The sequence below is a fragment of the Pimephales promelas genome, chromosome 19 (assembly GCF_988280905.1).
Source record: "Pimephales promelas chromosome 19, fPimPro1.hap1.1, whole genome shotgun sequence".
NCBI classification, from domain to species: Eukaryota; Metazoa; Chordata; class Actinopteri; order Cypriniformes; family Leuciscidae; genus Pimephales; species Pimephales promelas.
The window spans coordinates 5,731,713-5,747,061 of NC_142787.1; the positions used below are offsets into that span (position 1 = coordinate 5,731,713).

Here is a 15,349-nt window from a genome sequence, read left to right on the forward strand (position 1 = left end):
TGAAAACTACAGAAGACGGTTTTCTTAGCGCTATCAAAATAAAAGTCCCGCTTACAACACGTAACAGCACAACAGAAAAATTTGTCGTCAGCCTTGACGATATATCGTTCAACCACTACTTGTGAATGTCCACACCTTAGCCAGTTATTGTGATTTTTTTTTTTTACACATATCATAAATTAGATGAACTTTTACTACCTAAACAAACCAAAACATTCATAAAAATCTCATATTAAATGGACTTATTGACCTTAACAGACAGTCATGAGGGTCTTCTCTTCATGATGATATCGGGACATTTTTGAGGACACGTGCTGCATTGTTAGTGCCATGTATGTAAAAGCTCTATTGAAATGCTATTTCTGTCCACAGATGGTGGAAGGGCTTCTGGACTTCTGTTTCTACACGTTTGTGAATAAATCTCTGAGCGTGGAGTTTCCTGAGATGTTGGCAGAGATCATCAGCCATCAGCTACCAAAATTTAAAGACGGGAGTGTCAAGCCTCTTCTGTTCCATCAGAAATGACTGCCTTAGATCATAACAATGCCTTAACGCCACCCTTCCCTTACCAGCGCCAGTCCAACCTGCCCGCTTGCCCCCAAACATCCTGAATGAATCGAGCAATCGCTTCTGCTCGGTTCTCAGAGAGGCGAGATAGGTGAAGTTCGCTCTTCACACATGTTTGTGGAGCAGGACAAAGGACAAAGCAGAGTCATGTACTCGGAGCAGACGGAATATGACTTTCAGAAAGACTTAGTGATATTTTCTCTTTTTTTGCATGTACACTGCTGAAATGTTTACAAAGGTATATCAAAAAAAGGGAAATGTGCCTTTTTTGCGCTTCGCGAAATCAATTTCAGACATTTCTCAGGCTAACGCAATGACTTGGCATACACACTTTGTGTCGACGACTCCCATTCGTCACGTCTGTTTTCTCGTCAAAGATGGTTCTCTATATGGCGGCAGCAGAACGGTCCTCTGAGGCGCTCAAAAGTTTGAAGCTGCCCATGAAACATGAGACCCTTTTTTGTTTTCCACCGTGGAAATCCACATATGATAATTCAACTCAAATCGACATCTGTTCCATGACTGGCAGCAAATACTAAGTTGTTTCTTTGTTTTTTAAAATAGTTCACCCAAAAATGAAAATTCTTCCATTGTTTCCTCGCCCTCGTGTTGTTCCAAACGTGTATGCCTTGGTTTACTCCATGGAGCACAAAAGGAGAAATTCGAAAAAAAAAAAAAATTCCTGATCAAAAAACACTAAAGCGCCATAAATGTATTGTTAAAGTGTCTCATATACCACTCATGTTGTGTGTTTCATGTTTCCCGAATTCATAAGATAGCATGGTGGAATGAGCAAACCTAATGCCTGGTTCAGATTACTCGGTTTTAGCCAGATTTTGGCGCAATCCGTTTGACGTAGGGTGTCGTGGGGATTCGTAAACGACAAAGATTCGATCGCATCATCTCGTATAGTGTGTCATAGTGGGCGACAACCTACGATGCTTTACGACATCACGACAAAAAGACTAGCATGTTTAATTTTTTTAACGGTCGTCCACGACGGGTTCCGTCACATGTATGAGGTTGACCAATAGAAGCACAGAAGTACATTTCCGTACTTTCAAAAAAGGCGAAACGAAAGAGAGACGATGGTGCTAACGTTAAAACTTAAAGTAAAAATATATAAGAAAACAATATTTTACCTTTTTTTTATATTTGACCTTTTTTAATATTTTACCAAGTTCTCTTTGGAGGATTGACAGCCCATACTGTCCTCTTCGAGCAATCCAGGAACGTGTCCATTGTCGGGTTTCTTTCTTTTTTTCTGAACGCAGTACAGCCAATACAACTCTCACCGCTTCATCCGTTTATTTACGTTCGTTTCCGGAAGTCACTCGCTACTAGTTTCGCCTTCTCGATGACATCACGTGCGCAATAAAGACGGGATGCGATGACTGGTCAGGAAGCAACGTGTAGTCTTGACATGTGTCTTGTCCACGACACAAGATTTTAGGAGTCAAAACTGCGTAATCTGACACAGTGACTATCGTAACGGACAAAAAAAAGTCGTGTAATCTGATCCAGGCATAAATTTAAGTCTTTATTCACTGAAAATGTACCACTTCGATTAGAACCAGACCAGTCCGATTCATAAACAAATCATTCATTCGTGAATTTGAATCATTCACGAATGATTGTGTTCCAGGAAATTAAGCAATTCATATGGAAGTAACATGAGGCTGAGAATATAGATATTTTAAAAAACTAACTTATTTCACTACATTTTAAAATGGAAATACGTAATAGTATCTCAATTATACTAAAATAACACTGACAAAAAAAAAAAGATTTTTCTTTGGGTGAACTTTTTATTTAACTGAAAGTTAAACATATTATATAATTAATCAAGTTTTTATGTTAATTATTAGCTCAGGATCACGTAAAATAAATAATCCTCAGCACTTGGTAAGTCTGGGAGTCGGCGGATAATTCAGGGTTATTTAGTCAAATTCCTGTCCAAATTCAGATTAGCATATCCCAGCATTCCCCTCCTCTCGAACTGTGGTCTGTTCATGTCTTTGTGTGAATGTTTGTGCGTTTGTTTAAGTGCGTCTCGGACACCTCGGATTATTTGTGACCGCTTGATTTTGTTAACATCAGAACAAAAGGAACATTAGTTGTTCTCGTGCTCGAGTGTGTGTTTCCTCGCTGTTAAGTGTGTTACTGCGCTTTCATTACTAGCCGAAAGGAATAATTCACTCAAAAATGAAAAATCTGTCATTATTTACTCATCATTATGTTGTTCCGAACTCATGCTGTTATTTTTCTGTCGCTATTGAAAAGTGGCGTGTGAAGCTTCTTCGAAATGACTTACGGGCTCGGAACGGCACGAAGGTGAGTAAACAGTGACAGAAAAGACATTTTTGGGTGAAATATTTCAACTGAACATTCAAAGATTGAAAAAATAATACAACTAGATTTGGTCATTGAACCAGATTCCGCCACTATGGTCATGTACAGTATTAAAACTCTCATGGTGAGCAGAGTGTTAAAGGTTCATTTGCAGTAACTTAGCCGAGTGTCGTCACCCGGCGCACGTCACAGAACCCAGTGTGTGTTGTAGTGTTCGGTGTGTTACCAAGCTCATTTCCAACAGCTTCATTAATGTGACACGAAATCGAAATGTACGCGGTAAAAATCCCAATCACATATTTTAGCGTATTTTACGAGACTATTTTTTTACAAATTCCTCGCTAGGTTTGTGAGATGACGCATTTTCTAATTGTTTCACAATATGCCTTGCAAAGGGAGTTTGTGAGCCATAAACCAGAGGTTTGAAAAAAGCTGAAGTGTCTAAAAAAAATGTTTTGTTTGTTTGGTAATCATTGATCATTTTTAAAAGTAACTAAAACGAAAGTATAATTACACAGATACACTTTGATATACACGTCATTTTACAACAAAATTTTAATACATGAAGTTGTATTGCTTTTTTGTGTCAAGAACTGTATTGCAGATGTTATATGTAAATGTAAATTCTATAAATCTATAGGGAATACATGAGTAATCACTGTTTTAAAGAATGAGAGCTTAAAGGTAGAAGTCGGGGGTTGCGAGTATAGTTTGTATAGTGCAACAGAGTGACCAAAGCAACGCATATTTTAAAAAATAAAATAAAACGAGAGAGAAAAAGAAATATTTAAAGCAGTTACATTTTACAGTAGCACTTACTACCCAAATCTAGTACTTTATTTTATCCTTTTCTATTTCTTTTATAAAGATTTAGGCTTTGGTCTCATGCATAATGCTGTAAATTTAACTAGTAAAAAAAATAATAATAATAATAATAATAATGAAATATAAATAAAGCTGTGTGTAAAAGTAATGTATCAGAGCCTGAGAATTTGCACTACCCTAATACTGGCTTGACATAGTATATTTTGTACAAAATTTCATGCAAATACTATCTTTAAAGATTAAGGGCAAATCATATTTCACTGGTATATGGCTTTCATTAAAGTCTTTTTTTTTCTTTTTTTTTGCATTTGCATTTCAGTTATACGTAAAAGTAATCCAATGTAAAGGATATACAATGTCTATTTGTTTGAAAAATAGTTTTGTATGATTTCTGTATTACACCTCTCCTGTAGTCAATGTCGATCATTACACATATTTGATTAAATGTTGGATAAAATTTGTTCAAAAGGAGGTCTGTGTGTTTTTATAAGGAGGTCTGTGTGAGATTATTATTGTGCTACAGTATTTTTCCCCATTTTATCTGAATTTTGACACAAATCTACACTTGGTACCAATTGTATTTTACGGAAGCCCTGAACCGCAACCTAAAAAAAAAACAAAGGCAGTAAAAAAAAAAAAAAAATCTAGCATTTCGAGATTAAAGTCGAAATGTTTCGAGATTAAAGTCGAAATGTTTCGAGCCTTGTGGATCCCAATCAGTGGATCCTGCACAATCCAATCACGTTTGAGAGGGAAACAACAATTTGAGGGTTTCCGAGATTTTTCTTATTTCCTTTTTTTTTTTTTTTTTTTTTTTAGAAGTAGTTACTTTTTACTCATGGTTATGGATAGAAATGTATTGGAGTAAAGAGTACAATATTTCACTCTCAAATATACTTGAGTAAAGTCATGAGTACTCCCCAAAAATGATACTCGAGTAAAGTACAGATCCTTCAAAATTGTACTTAAGTACTGTACTCATAACCTGCTTTCTGGAATACCCCACTTTTGAAAACGTGTAGATGTCACGGTTTAAACCCCCTCAAACGTGAAACTTACACTTAAACTGAAACTTACCATCACGACCTATTGGTTTTCATTAAACCGAGAAAAATGGAATTTTGTTTTATTGACGATCACTGAGAAATGGTCTATTATTTAAAATGCAAAAAACATTTATTATTTTCAAGGTGAACAGGATTCATTTGCCTCGATCCACGGCGAAAAAAACGTCTAAATGTCACATTTTTAATATAGCAGCCTAAATAGTCCACTTTGGTAGATGTGTAGATGTCACGGTTTAACCCCCAAACGTGAAACTTACACGTTTGCGTTAACACGCTCCAGTGGAGAGCAGTGGCGTATCCAGGACATTTTTTGGGGGGTGGCCAAGATGGGACACAAAGCTAGAGTGGGGTGGCCATGGCATAGCGAAGTTAAATGCGATACGCAGCCGACCATGGATCAAATCCCGGTCCTTTGCTGCATGTCACATCCTCTCTCTCTCCCATGATTTCCTTTCTCATAACTGTCAAATAAAAGTGTCTATCCTGTTAAAAACAGTCCAAAAACAGTCCAGTCCAATTTTTTCTACGGGTCGAAATTTTGATTTTCGATATCTCAGCTCTGGAAAGGTCTAGAGCCTCCATTGTTGCACTCAGAGTTTTGAGAAGATTGGGGATACTTAATTTTTCGCCCCCCTCCCAAAAAAAACGTAAGGGGTAACACTGTCGTTTTTTTTTCGGGTCGAAATTTAGATTTTTGATATCTCAGCTCTGGAACGGTCTAGAGCCTCCATTGTTGCACTCAGGTCTAAGTCTCATGGCCCTCTATCAGAATCCAGAGTTTTGAGAAGATTGGGGATACTTCATTTTTCGCCCAAAAAAAAAAAACGTAAGGGGTAACACTGTCGTTGTTTTTTTCTGGTCGAAATTTTGAATTTCGATATCTCAGCTCTGGAAGGGTCTAGAGCCTCCATTGTTGCACTCAGGTCTAAGTCTCATGGCCCTCTATCAGAATCCAGAATTTTGACAAGATTAGGGATACTTAATTTTTCACCCAAAAAAAAAAAACCGTAAGGGGTAACACTGTCGTTTTTTTTACGGGTCGAAATTTTGATTTTCGATATCTCAGCTCTGGAAGGGTCTAGAGCAGTCATTCCCAAAGTCGGGGTCCCGACCCACACGTGGGTCGCGGGAGATTTTGTCTGGGTCGCCAAGTCGAGCACTATTTTTCAGTGTGTTGTAGGCTACTCTCTAGATATGGGCTATTCAATTGGCGGCCCGCGGGCCAAGTGCGGCCCGCCAATCATCTCCATACGGCCGAGGGCACCCCAACCTCCCTCTCCTCCTATTTTCTGGTGGTGCCGCGCGGCTAAATTTGGTTAGATATGCGCGTGGACGCAGTGGCGCGTGCAGCTGGATGACTATACGCACGCACTGTGTGTGTACCATGAGCACTCCGACTGACCTGAGAGAAAAGTTTACAGTCCGAATATTTCAGCAGTTTTTATGCGTGTCCCGTATTTCTGTCGACTGAACCAGCGATAATAATCATTCGTTGGTTTGATTATTTCCTTTCCATGAATTGGCCATTGGCCAAACGCGCGTGCATAACGGTCTGAAACGATTCGGATTTTTTTCACCTCAAGCGGTTTCTCGGTCAGTAACAACAAATAGAGAACAAAATAGCGCTGGTTTCAGTCGTTTCACTAGTTTACTTTGAACTAGGCAGCACGGCCCAGTGGATAACGGAACGCAAAGTTTAAGGAGTTGCGTTTACTCCCGGTCCCGGACACTATTATTAAACAACGTTGCGCGACATCCTTTAAGAAGCGTCGGACACGTACTCCTCTCTCTTACAAACCACACATCACTCAATGATTTTAACTAGTTTTAAATCGGATGAAACAGTCTTAACATTCCCAACACTACTGATGAGAAAAATAGAAGAAACATGAATAAAGTTAGAAGACTAAATGCCCTATTCACCCCCCTTACAAACATTTACCATGTAATAGCCTGAATGTAATAATTTACCATGGTTTGGGCATAAATGTGGAATATTTATATTGAATGCTATGTTATAGTCATTTATATTGCCTTAGATTTATTAGGGGGGTAGAGGAATATGTATTTAATCGTGTGTGTAGTTTTTTTTTTTTTTTTTTGTGCCTGTTTAGGCATTTTTATGCAGTGGTAGTGAGCCATGCATGGTTACAAAGTCTCAGTGTCAGAATATTTTAATTTAAGCCTATAATAATTATTATAGTAAATTATGTACACTGTAACTATGAGAATATGAAAACAATGAGATGCCCTGTCAACTTTTCCTTTCTCATTTCACCTCTGCATATTGTCAACAACAGGTTAAACAAAAAAAGTGCTTTGTCAAATATCTGTATCTCTTTTAAATAGTTAACTGGAAGCTTAAAAAATGACCTTAAAAAATTGTGATACATATTTTGTTAATGCATAAATTCTCTTCGTGATATATGAACTATATGGGCCTAATGCTTTTTGGGTCACAAGGATTTATCGACTTTAAAATGTGGGTCGCCAGAAAAAAAGTTTGGGAAACACTGGTCTAGAGCCTCCATTGTTGCACTCCGGTCTAAGTCTCATGGCCCTCTATCAGAATCCAGAGTTTTGAGAAGATTGGGGATACTTAATTTTTCGCCCAAAAAAAAAAAACATAAGGGGTAACACTGTCGTTTTTTTTTTCGGGTCGAAATTTTGATTTTCGATATCTCAGCTCTGGAAGGGTCTAGAGCCTCCATTGTTGCACTCAGGTCTAAGTCTCATGGCCCTCTATCAGAATCGAGAGTTTTGAGAAGATTAGGGATACTTAATTTTTCGCCCAAAAAAAAAAAACGTAAGGGGTAACACTGTCGTTTTTTTTACGGGTCGAAATTTTGATTTTCGATATCTCAGCTCTGGAAGGGTCTAGAGCCTCCATTGTTGCACTCAGGTCTAAGTCTCATGGCCATCTATCAGAATCCAGAGTTTTGAGAAAATTGGGGATACTCAATTTTTCGCCCCAAAAAATAAAACGTAAGGAGTAACACTGTCGTTTTTTTTTTCTGGTCGAAATTTTGAGTTTCGACATCTCAGCTCTGGAAGGGTCTAGAGCCTCCATTGTTGCACTCAGGTCTAAGTCTCATGGCCCTCTATCAGAATCGAGAGTTTTGAGAAGATTAGGGATACTTAATTTTTCGCCCAAAAAAAAAAAACGTAAGGGGTAACACTGTCGTTTTTTTTACGGGTCGAAATTTTGATTTTCGATATCTCAGCTCTGGAAGGGTCTAGAGCCTCCATTGTTGCACTCAGGTCTAAGTCTCATGGCCATCTATCAGAATCCAGAGTTTTGAGAAAATTGGGGATACTCAATTTTTCGCCCAAAAAAAAAACGTAAGGGGTAACACTGTCGTTTTTTTTTTTGGGTCGAAATTTAGATTTTCGATATCTCAGCTCTGGAAGGGGCTAGAGCCTCCATTTTTGCACTCAGGTTTAAGTCTCATGGCCCTCTATCAGAATCCAGAGTTTTGAGAAGATTGGAGAAACTTCATTATTCGCCCGACAAAAAACAAAAACGAAAGGGGTACCACTGTCGTTTTTTTTTTCTGGTCGAAATTTTGGATTTCGATATCTCAGCTCTGGAAGGGTCTAGAGCCTCCATTGTTGCACTCAGGTCTAAGTCTCATGGCCCTCTATCAGAATCCAGAGTTTTGGGAAGATTGGAGAAACTTAATTTTTCGCCCAAAAAAAAAACGTAAGGGGTACCACTGTCGTTTTTTTTTCGGGACGAATTTTTGAGTTTCGATATCTCAGCTCTGGAAGGGGCTAGAGCCTCCATTTTTGCACTCAGGTCTAAGTCTCATGGCCCTCTATCAGAATCCAGAGTTTTGGGAAGATTGGAGAAACTTAATTTTTCGCCCGAAAAAAAAAACGTAAGGGGTACCACTGTCGTTTTTTTTTCGGGACAAATTTTTGAGTTTCGATATCTCAGCTCTGGAAGGGGCTAGAGCCTCCATTTTTGCACTCAGGTCTAAGTCTCATGGCCCTCTATCAGAATCCAGAGTTTTGGGAAGATTGGAGAAACTTAATTTTTCGCCCAAAAAAAAAACGTAAGGGGTACCACTGTCGTTTTTTTTTCGGGACGAATTTTTGAGTTTCGATATCTCAGCTCTGGAAGGGGCTAGAGCCTCCATTTTTGCACTCAGGTCTAAGTCTCATGGCCCTCTATCAGAATCCAGAGTTTTGGGAAGATTGGAGAAACTTAATTTTTCGCCCGAAAAAAAAAACGTAAGGGGTACCACTGTCGTTTTTTTTTCGGGACAAATTTTTGAGTTTCGATATCTCAGCTCTGGAAGGGGCTAGAGCCTCCATTTTTGCACTCAGGTCTAAGTCTCATGGCCCTCTATCAGAATCCAGAGTTTTGGGAAGATTGGAGAAACTTAATTTTTCGCCCAAAAAAAAAAAACGTAAGGGGTACCACTGTCGTTTTTTTTTTCGGGCCGAATTTTTGAGTTTCGATATCTCAGCTCTGGAAGGGGCTAGAGCCTCCATTTTTGCACTCAGGTCTAAGTCTCATGGCCCTCTATCAGAATCCAGAGTTTTGGGAAGATTGGAGAAACTTAATTTTTCGCCCAAAAAAAAAACGTAAGGGGTACCACTGTCGTTTTTTTTTTCGGGAGGAATTTTTGAGTTTCGATATCTCAGCTCTGGAAGGGGCTAGAGCCTCCATTTTTGCACTCAGGTCTAAGTCTCATGGCCCTCTATCAGAATCCAGAGTTTTGGGAAGATTGGAGAAACTTAATTTTTCGCCCAAAAAAAAAACGTAAGGGGTACCACTGTCGTTTTTTTTTTCAGGCCGAATTTTTGAGTTTCGATATCTCAGCTCTGGAAGGGGCTAGAGCCTCCATTTTTGCACTCAGGTCTAAGTCTCATGGCCCTCTATCAGAATCCAGGGTTTTTGGAAGATTGGAGAAACTTAATTTTTCACCCAAAAAAAAAAAACGTAAGGGGTACCACTGTCGTTTTTTTTTTCGGGAGGAATTTTTGAGTTTCGATATCTCAGCTCTGGAAGGGGCTAGAGCCTCCATTTTTGCACTCAGGTCTAAGTCTCATGGGCCTCTATCAGAATCCAGAGTTTTGGGAAGATTGGAGAAACTTAATTTTTCGCCCAAAAAAAAAAACCGTAAGGGGTACCACTGTCGTTTTTTTTTTCGGGCCAAATTTTTGAGTTTCGATATCTCAGCTCTGGAAGGGGCTAGAGCTTCCATTTTTGCACTCAGGTCTAAGTCTCATGGCCCTCTATCAGAATCCAGAGTTTTGGGAAGATTGGAGAAACGTAATTTTTCGCCCGAAAAAAAAACGTAAGGGGTACCACTGTCGTTTTTTTTTCGGGAGGAATTTTTGAGTTTCGATATCTCCGCTCTGGAAGGGGCTAGAGCCTCCATTTTTGCACTCAGGTCTAAGTCTCATGGCCCTCTATCAGAATCCAGAGTTTTGGGAAGATTGGAGAAACTTAATTTTTCGCCCAAAAAAAAACGTAAGGGGTACCACTGTCGTTTTTTTTTCGGGCCGAATTTTTGAGTTTCGATATCTCAGCTCTGGAAGGGGCTAGGGCCTCCATTTTTGCACTCAGGTCTAAGTCTCATGGCCCTCTATCAGAATCCAGAGTTTTGGGAAGATTGGAGAAACTTAATTTTTCGCCCAAAAAAAAAAACGTAAGGGGTACCACTGTCGTTTTTTTTTTTCGGGCCGAATTTTTGAGTTTCGATATCTCAGCTCTTGAAGGGTCTAGAGCCTCCATTTTTGCACTCAGGTCTAAGTCTCATGGCCCTCTATCAGAATCCAGAGTTTTGGGAAGATTGGAGAAACTTAATTTTTCGCCCGAAAAAAAAAAACGTAAGGGGTACCACTGTCGTTTTTTTTTCGGGAGGAACTTTTGAGTTTCGATATCTCAGCTCTGGAAGGGGCTAGAGCCTCCATTTTTGCACTCAGGTCTAAGTCTCATGGCCCTCTATCAGAATCCAGAGTTTTGGGAAGATTGGAGAAACTAAATTTTTCGCCCAAAAAAAAAAAACGTAAGGGGTACCACTGTCGTTTTTTTTTTCGGGCCGAATTTTTGAGTTTTGATATCTCAGCTCTGGAAGGGGCTAGAGCCTCCATTTTTGCAATCAGGTCTAAGTCTCATGGCCCTCTATCAGAATCCAGAGTTTTGGGAAGATTGGAGAAACGTAATTTTTCGCCCAAAAAAAAAAAACGTAAGGGGTACCACTGTCGGTTTTTTTTTTCGGGCCGAATTTTTGAGTTTCGATATCTCAGCTCTGGAAGGGGCTAGAGCCTCCATTTTTGCACTCAGGTCTAAGTATCATGGCCCTCTATCAGAATCGAGAGTTTTGGGAAGATTGGAGAAACTTAATTTTTCGCCCGAAAAAAAAAAACGTAAGGGGTAACACTGTCGTTTTTTTTTTCGGGAGGAATTTTTGAGTTTTGATATCTCAGCTCTGGAAGGGGCTAGAGCCTCCATTTTTGCACTCAGGTCTAAGTCTCATGGCCCTCTATCAGAATCCAGAGTTTTGTGAAGATTGGAGAAACTTAATTTTTCGCCCAAAAAAAAACAAAACGTAAGGGGTACCACTGTCGTTTTTTTTTCGGGCCGAATTTTTGAGTTTCGATATCTCAGCTCTGGAAGGGGCTAGAGCCTCCATTTTTGCACTCAGGTCTAAGTCTCATGGCCCTCTATCAGAATCCAGAGTTTTGGGAAGATTGGAGAAACTTAATTTTTCGCCCAAAAAAAAAAAACGTAAGGGGTACCACTGTCGTTTTTTTTTCGGGCCGAATTTTTGAGTTTCGATATCTCAGCTCTGGAAGGGGCTAGAGCCTCCATTTTTGCACTCAGGTCTAAGTCTCATGGGCCTCTATCAGAATCCAGAGTTTTGGGAAGATTGGAGAAACTTAATTTTTCGCCCAAAAAAAAAAACATAAGGGGTACAACTGTCGTTTTTTTTTCGGGCCAAATTTTTGAGTTTCGATATCTCAGCTCTGGAAGGGGCTAGAGCCTCCATTTTTGCACTCAGGTCTAAGTCTCATGGCCCTCTATCAGAATCCAGAGTTTTGGGAAGATTGGAGAAACTTAATTTTTCGCCCAAAAAAAAAAAACGTAAGGGGTACCACTGTCGTTTTTTTTTCGGGCCGAATTTTTGAGTTTCGATATCTCAGCTCTGGAAGGGGCTAGAGCCTCCATTTTTGCACTCAGGTCTAAGTCTCATGGCCCTCTATCAGAATCCAGAGTTTTGGGAATATTGGAGAAACTTAATTTTTCGCCCAAAAAAAAAAACGTAAGGGGTACCACTGTCGTTTTTTTTTTTCGGGCCGAATTTTTGAGTTTCGATATCTCAGCTCTGGAAGGGGCTAGAGCCTCCATTTTTGCACTCAGGTTTAAGTCTCATGGCCCTCTATCAGAATCCAGAGTTTTGGGAAGATTGGAGAAACTTAATTTTTCGCCCAAAAAAAAAAAACGTAAGGGGTACCACTGTCGTTTTTTTTTTTCGGGCCGAATTTTTGAGTTTCGATATCTCAGCTCTGGAAGGGGCTAGAGCCTCCATTTTTGCACTCAGGTCTAAGTCTCATGGCCCTCTATCAGAATCCAGAGTTTTGGGAAGATTGGAGAAACTTAATTTTTCGCCCAAAAAAAAAAACCGTAAGGGGTACCACTGTCGGTTTTTTTTCGGGCCGAATTTTTGAGTTTCGATATCTCAGCTCTGGAAGGGGCTAGAGCCTCCATTTTTGCACTCAGGTCTAAGTCTCGTGGCCCTCTATCAGAATCCAGAGTTTTTGGAAGATTGGAGAAACTTAATTTTTCGCCCAAAAAAAAAAAACGTAAGGGGTACCACTGTCGTTTTTTTTTTCGGGCCGAATTTTTGAGTTTCGATATCTCAGCTCTGGAAGGGGCTAGATCCTCCATTTTTGCACTCAGGTCTAAGTCTCATGGCCCTCTATCAGAATCCAGAGTTTTTGGGAAGATTGGAGAAACTTAATTTTTCGCCCGAAAAAAAAAAACGTAAGGGGTACCACTGTCGTTTTTTTTTCGGGAGGAATTTTTGAGTTTCGATATCTCAGCTCTGGAAGGGGCTAGAGCCTCCATTTTTGCACTCAGGTCTAAGTCTCATGACCCTCTATCAGAATCCAGAGTTTTGGGAAGATTGGAGAAACTTAATTTTTCGCCCAAAAAAAAAAAAAACGTAAGGGGTACCACTGTCGGTTTTTTTTTTCGGGCCGAATTTTTGAGTTTCGATATCTCAGCTCTGGAAGGGGCTAGAGCCTCCATTTTTGCACTCAGGTCTAAGTATCATGGCCCTCTATCAGAATCAAGAGTTTTGGGAAGATTGGAGAAACTTAATTTTTCGCCCGAAAAAAAAAAAACGTAAGGGGTAACACTGTCGTTTTTTTTTCGGGAGGAATTTTTGAGTTTCGATATCTCAGCTCTGGAAGGGGCTAGAGCCTCCATTTTTGCACTCAGGTCTAAGTCTCATGGCCCTCTATCAGAATCCAGAGTTTTGGGAAGATTGGAGAAACTTAATTTTTCGCCCAAAAAAAAAAAAAAACGAAAGGGGTACCACTGTCGGTTTTTTTTTTCGCGCCGAATTTTTGAGTTTCGATATCTCAGCTCTGGAAGGGGCTAGAGCCTCCATTTTTGCACTCAGGTCTAAGTATCATGGCCCTCTATCAGAAACGAGAGTTTTGGGAAGATTGGAGAAACTTAATTTTTCGCCCGAAAAAAAAAAAAACGTAAGGGGTAACACTGTCGTTTTTTTTTCGGGAGGAATTTTTGAGTTTCGATATCTCAGCTCTGGAAGGGGCTAGAGCCTCCATTTTTGCACTCAGGTCTAAGTCTCATGGCCCTCTATCAGAATCCAGAGATTTGTGAAGATTGGAGAAACTTAATTTTTCGCCGAAAAAAAAAAAAAACGTAAGGGGTACCAATGTCGTTTTTTTTTCGGGTCGAATTTTTGACTTTCGATATCTCATCTCTGGAAGGGGCTAGAGCCTCCATTTTTGCACTCAGGTCTAAGTCTCATGGGCCTCTATCAGAATCCAGAGTTTTGGGAAGATTGGAGAAACTAAATTATTCGCACAAAAAAAAAAAACGTAAGGGGTACCACTGTCGTTTTTTTTTCGGGCCAAATTTTTGAGTTTCGATATCTCAGCTCTGGAAGGGGCTAGAGCTTCCATTTTTGCACTCAGGTCTAAGTCTCATGGCCCCCTATCAGAATCCAGAGTTTTGGGAAGATTGGAGAAACTTAATTTTTCGCCCAAAAAAAAAAAACGTAAGGGGTATCACTGTCGTTTTTTTTTTTCGGGCCGAATTTTTGAGTTTCGATATCTCAGCTCTGGAAGGGGCTAGAGCCTCCATTTTTGCACTCAGGTCTAAGTCTCATGGGCCTCTATCAGAATCCAGAGTTTTGGGAAGATTGGAGAAACTTAATTTTTCGCACAAAAAAAAAAAACGTAAGGGGTACCACTGTCGTTTTTTTTTCGGGCCAAATTTTTGAGTTTCGATATCTCTGGAAGGGGCTAGAGCCTCCATTTTTGCACTCAGGTCTAAGTCTCATGGCCCTCTATCAGATTCCAGAGTTTTGGGAAGATTGGAGAAACTTAATTTTTCGCCCAAAAAAAAAAAACGTAAGGGGTACCACTGTCGTTTTTTTTTTCGGGCCGAATTTTTGAGTTTCGATATCTCAGCTCTGGAAGGGGCTAGAGCCTCCATTTTTGCACTCAGGTCTAAGTCTCATGGGCCTCTATCAGAATCCAGAGTTTTGGGAAGATTGGAGAAACGTAATTTTTCGCCAAAAAAAAAAACCGTAAGGGGTACCACTGTCGTTTTTTTTTCGGGCCAAATTTTTGAGTTTCGATATCTCAGCTCTGGAAGGGGCTAGAGCCTCCATTTTTGCACTCAGGTCTAAGTCTCATGGCCCCCTATCAGAATCCAGAGTTTTGGGAAGATTGGAGAAACTTAATTTTTCGCCCAAAAAAAAAAACGTAAGGGGTACCACTGTCGTTTTTTTTTCGGGCCGAATTTTTGAGTTTCGATATCTCAGCTCTGGAAGGGGCTAGAGCCTCCATTTTTGCACTCAGGTCTAAGTCTTATGGCCCTGTATCAGAATCCAGAGTTTTGGGAAGATTGGAGAAACTTAATTTTTCGCCCAAAAAAAAAAAACGTAAGGGGTACCACTGTCGTTTTTTTTTCGGGCCAAATTTTTGAGTTTCGATATCTCAGCTCTGGAAGGGGCTAGAGCCTCCATTTTTGCACTCAGGTCTAAGTCTCATGGCCCTCTATCAGAATCCAGAGTTTTGGGAAGATTGGAGAAACTTAATTTTTCGCCCAAAAAAAAAAAACTTAAGGGGTACCACTGTCGGTTTTTTTTTTCGGGCCGAATTTTTGAGTTTCGATATCTCAGCTCTGGAAGGGGCTAGAGCCTCCATTTTTGCACTCAGGTCTAAGTCTCATGGCCCTCTATCAGAATCCAGAGTTTTTGGAAGATTGGAGAAACTTAATTTTTCGCCCAAAAAAAAAAACGTAAGGGGTACCACTGTCG

At 39.9% G+C, this 15,349-nt stretch overlaps 1 protein-coding gene across 2 annotated transcripts in view; it reads left to right on the forward strand.

The window, feature by feature from the left end:
- LOC120461924 (glucocorticoid receptor) overlaps positions 1-4,212 on the forward strand; it is a 99,569-nt gene extending 95,357 nt beyond the window's left edge. For both annotated transcript variants that reach the window (XM_039650253.2, XM_039650255.2), the window contains one exon: positions 373-4,212. In XM_039650253.2, coding sequence (XP_039506187.1) covers positions 373-525 — 153 coding nt within the window. In that variant the 3' untranslated portion in view covers positions 526-4,212. The remainder of the gene's footprint in view (positions 1-372) is intronic.
- Positions 4,213-15,349: the final 11,137 nt, after the last annotated feature.